At 40.6% G+C, this 3,034-nt stretch overlaps 1 protein-coding gene across 1 annotated transcript; it reads left to right on the top strand.

Annotated features, from left to right (window-relative positions):
* On the top strand, positions 1,191-2,549 carry LOC105171787. Its single transcript, XM_011093016.2, has 2 exons — positions 1,191-1,993; positions 2,237-2,549. Exons 1-2 carry the CDS (start codon positions 1,191-1,193, stop codon positions 2,547-2,549), a joined length of 1,116 nt encoding a protein of 371 aa, XP_011091318.2.

Below are 3,034 nucleotides of genomic sequence, written 5' to 3' on the forward strand. Positions count from 1 at the left end.
GGATGACGATACATTGTCATTCTTTACTGATCCTACAGCTGGGTTTCCACTAATGGAAATATTCGTCGAAATGGTGGAAATCCAACACGACGATGCTCCACAAATTGGCCGAGGTTGGGGAGCTTTCGATTCCCGGCAGTTGGTGGATGACAACTCACAAATGAGTCAACAGTGGGGGGAATACATGGCGATGTTATCGAGCCAAGGATTTCCGTCATCCTCCAACTACGAAAATTTCACAGGTACCTATAACTCTAATTTCGATGCAGGTACTTCTAACCCCGATTTTGGTGCAGGAACATCAAATTATGATACAGATTGTTATACTCCGAATGTGGTGTATGTCACACAAGGGCTCGATAATATTGAACTTAATTACATAGAGCCCACCCACTCACATACTCCATCCACCTCCCATTTTATACCAACTTCTGCACAACACATTGTCGAGCCAGAAGACCCTATTGCGGACAGCCTGGCTAATGAATCAGATGCAGCCTCCGAACCGGATGAAGTGGATTACCCAATTCCACCTGAGGATGGAATAGAAGATGTTGACATAAATGTTGTCGCCGAAAATATTGCACAAGGTACGTCAACATCCTCTCAGCCGGTTACGCAAACATTCCCGGAGGTACCAGTGGATTCCATTGATGTACCGAACTTAAGGTATGCAAAATTTTATGACAAAAATGAAGGCAGACTTGATGTGGGAATGCTTTTCAAAAATAAAGAAGCTTTAATCGAGGCGATGAAAGATCACTCAATACGATATGCCCGACGCGAGTATTGGGTACCTGAGAGTTCAAAGACCAAGTGGAAAGTATTGTGTAGGCATACCACCGAAGGTATATATATATATATATTTTTGTCGTATATGTCTAAGCATACAAAATTATTCGACTGATTCGTGTTTATTTTTTGCAGCTATGCGGTGTAGATGGGAGCTGCGAGGCATTTACAAATCAAAAATGGGAAGGTGGACAATAACAAAATACGGAGGGGACCATACATGTATATTGAATCAAATGCCCCTCGAACACGGTAATTTAGATAGAGTATATGTTGCTTCTTTATTGTTAGGACATGTAAAATGCAACCCGTCGTACGGAATCAAGCATGTCATCCAGACTGTGAAAGACCATACCGGATACGATATAGCATATCAAAAGGCATGGTACAGTTTGAAAATGGCACGTGAGATGGTTTATGGCACATGGGAGAGCTCCGTTCAAAAGCTACCCAAATACTTGGGAGCTCTCCAAAAATATAATCCAGGAACGATTGTTGAATGGCAACATAAAGCCCGCGACACATCAACCGGTGCATATGTGATAGGGTACGTATTCTGGGCGTTCAAGCCGTGCATTGAAGGGTTCCAACACTGTCGCAACCTTATCAGTGTAGATGGGACCCATCTATACACAAAGTACAAGCACAAGATGTTGATTGCTGCTGCCATGGATGGAAATCAACAGGTACTTCCTCTTGCTTTTGCTGTTGTCGATGAAGAATCACTTTTATCTTGGAAGTGGTTTCTTAGACAATTGAGCAGACACATTATACGGGGTATCTGCCTTATTTCTGACCGCCATGCTGGTATCACAAGAGCTGTACGTAAATGTCCGGATTTTGTGCCACCTAACGGCGTGCACCGATATTGCTTGCGGCACGTGTGTTCCAATTTCAACAGTAAATACAAAAATATTGTGTTGAAAGATCTTTGTTGGAGAGCTGGCTCTGAATATCAGATCAGAAAATTCAATCGCACTATGGAGGAGATAAAGAAACAGTCCCTCGAGGCGTTTCAGTGGTTAGATAGGATCGACAAGGAAAAATGGACAGCATCACATGACGGTGGATGGCGATGCGGAATTCTGACGACAAATATGTCGGAATGCATAAATGGAGTATTGAAAGGGGCTCGCCGCCTACCGTTGACAGCAATTGCTGAGATGACGTTTCAGCGAAGTGTCCATTATTTCCGTGAGAGGTTAGCAAGAAGTACTGTAATGTTGACCAACAACCAACTGTGGACGGATTTTGCATATAAGATGTTCACACGTTGGCATCAAAATTCTGTTGAACATACCGTCACCAAATACCATCAGTTCCAACAGTCTGCCTTGGTTGTTACAAGACGTCACGGTGGACATGGAGTCAACACCCATGTTGTCAAAATTGCGAACCGAGAATGTTCTTGCGGCAAATGGACTCAATTTGGTATACCTTGCAGTCACGCTCAAAAGGTATGCGCTGCATTCATGATTAATGCTGCATCAATGGTGAAGGATTATTACGATATAATGACTTATAAGAATACATATTCTAAGTCATTTGAACCTGTACATTCCGAAGATTATTGGGATGTACCGGGATTTGAGTTGGTCCACGATCCTACTATTCGCATCTCTTCGCGCCCTGGGCGAAATCAACCAACACGTATTCACAACGAGATGGATTGGGCGCAAAGGCGTGCACGACAACAAGCACAACAAAGAAATTCTTCAACACAATCGGATGTGCCAGTACCGGGTAGCCAGGATTAATTGTATATTTTTTGTATTTTTTACAATTGTACAAAAATATACACTTTTACATTTATACATTTAATGTAATTTTTTACAATTGTACAAAATAAATAACTATTACATTTGTACCCTTAATTGTAATTTTTTAAGTTAATGCAATGTTAAATTTATTAATTTTGGATTTTAGTATATGTTAAAATTAATTATATATAAATTAAATTATATAATAATAATTTAAACGAAAAAAAAAAGGAAGAATTCCCAAGTCGGGAAACAAAATCCCGACTTCAAGTCGGGATTCAGGATCCCGACTTGGAGTCGGGTTTCAGAATCCTGACTCCAAGTCGGGATTCAAAATCCCGACTTGAAGTCGGGATTTTGTTTCCCGACTTGGGGAATTCTGCATTTTTCCCCCTTTATTTAATGACGAGTCGCGATTTCAAATCACAACTCGTCATGTTTTTGTTATATATTTAAAAATAATTATGATAAAATAATTTTTT

The sequence above is a fragment of the Sesamum indicum genome, linkage group LG10, assembly GCF_000512975.1.
Source record: "Sesamum indicum cultivar Zhongzhi No. 13 linkage group LG10, S_indicum_v1.0, whole genome shotgun sequence".
NCBI classification, from domain to species: domain Eukaryota; kingdom Viridiplantae; phylum Streptophyta; class Magnoliopsida; order Lamiales; family Pedaliaceae; genus Sesamum; species Sesamum indicum.

Coding starts and splice junctions, on each gene's coding strand:
- LOC105171787 (XM_011093016.2), top strand. CDS start 1,191: ATGGCACGTGAGATGGTTTATGGCACATGGGAGAGCTCCGTTCAAAAG. Junction 1,994..2,236: donor GTCCATTATTTCCGTGAGAG/GTTAGCAAGAAG, acceptor TATACCTTGCAG/TCACGCTCAAAAGGTATGCG.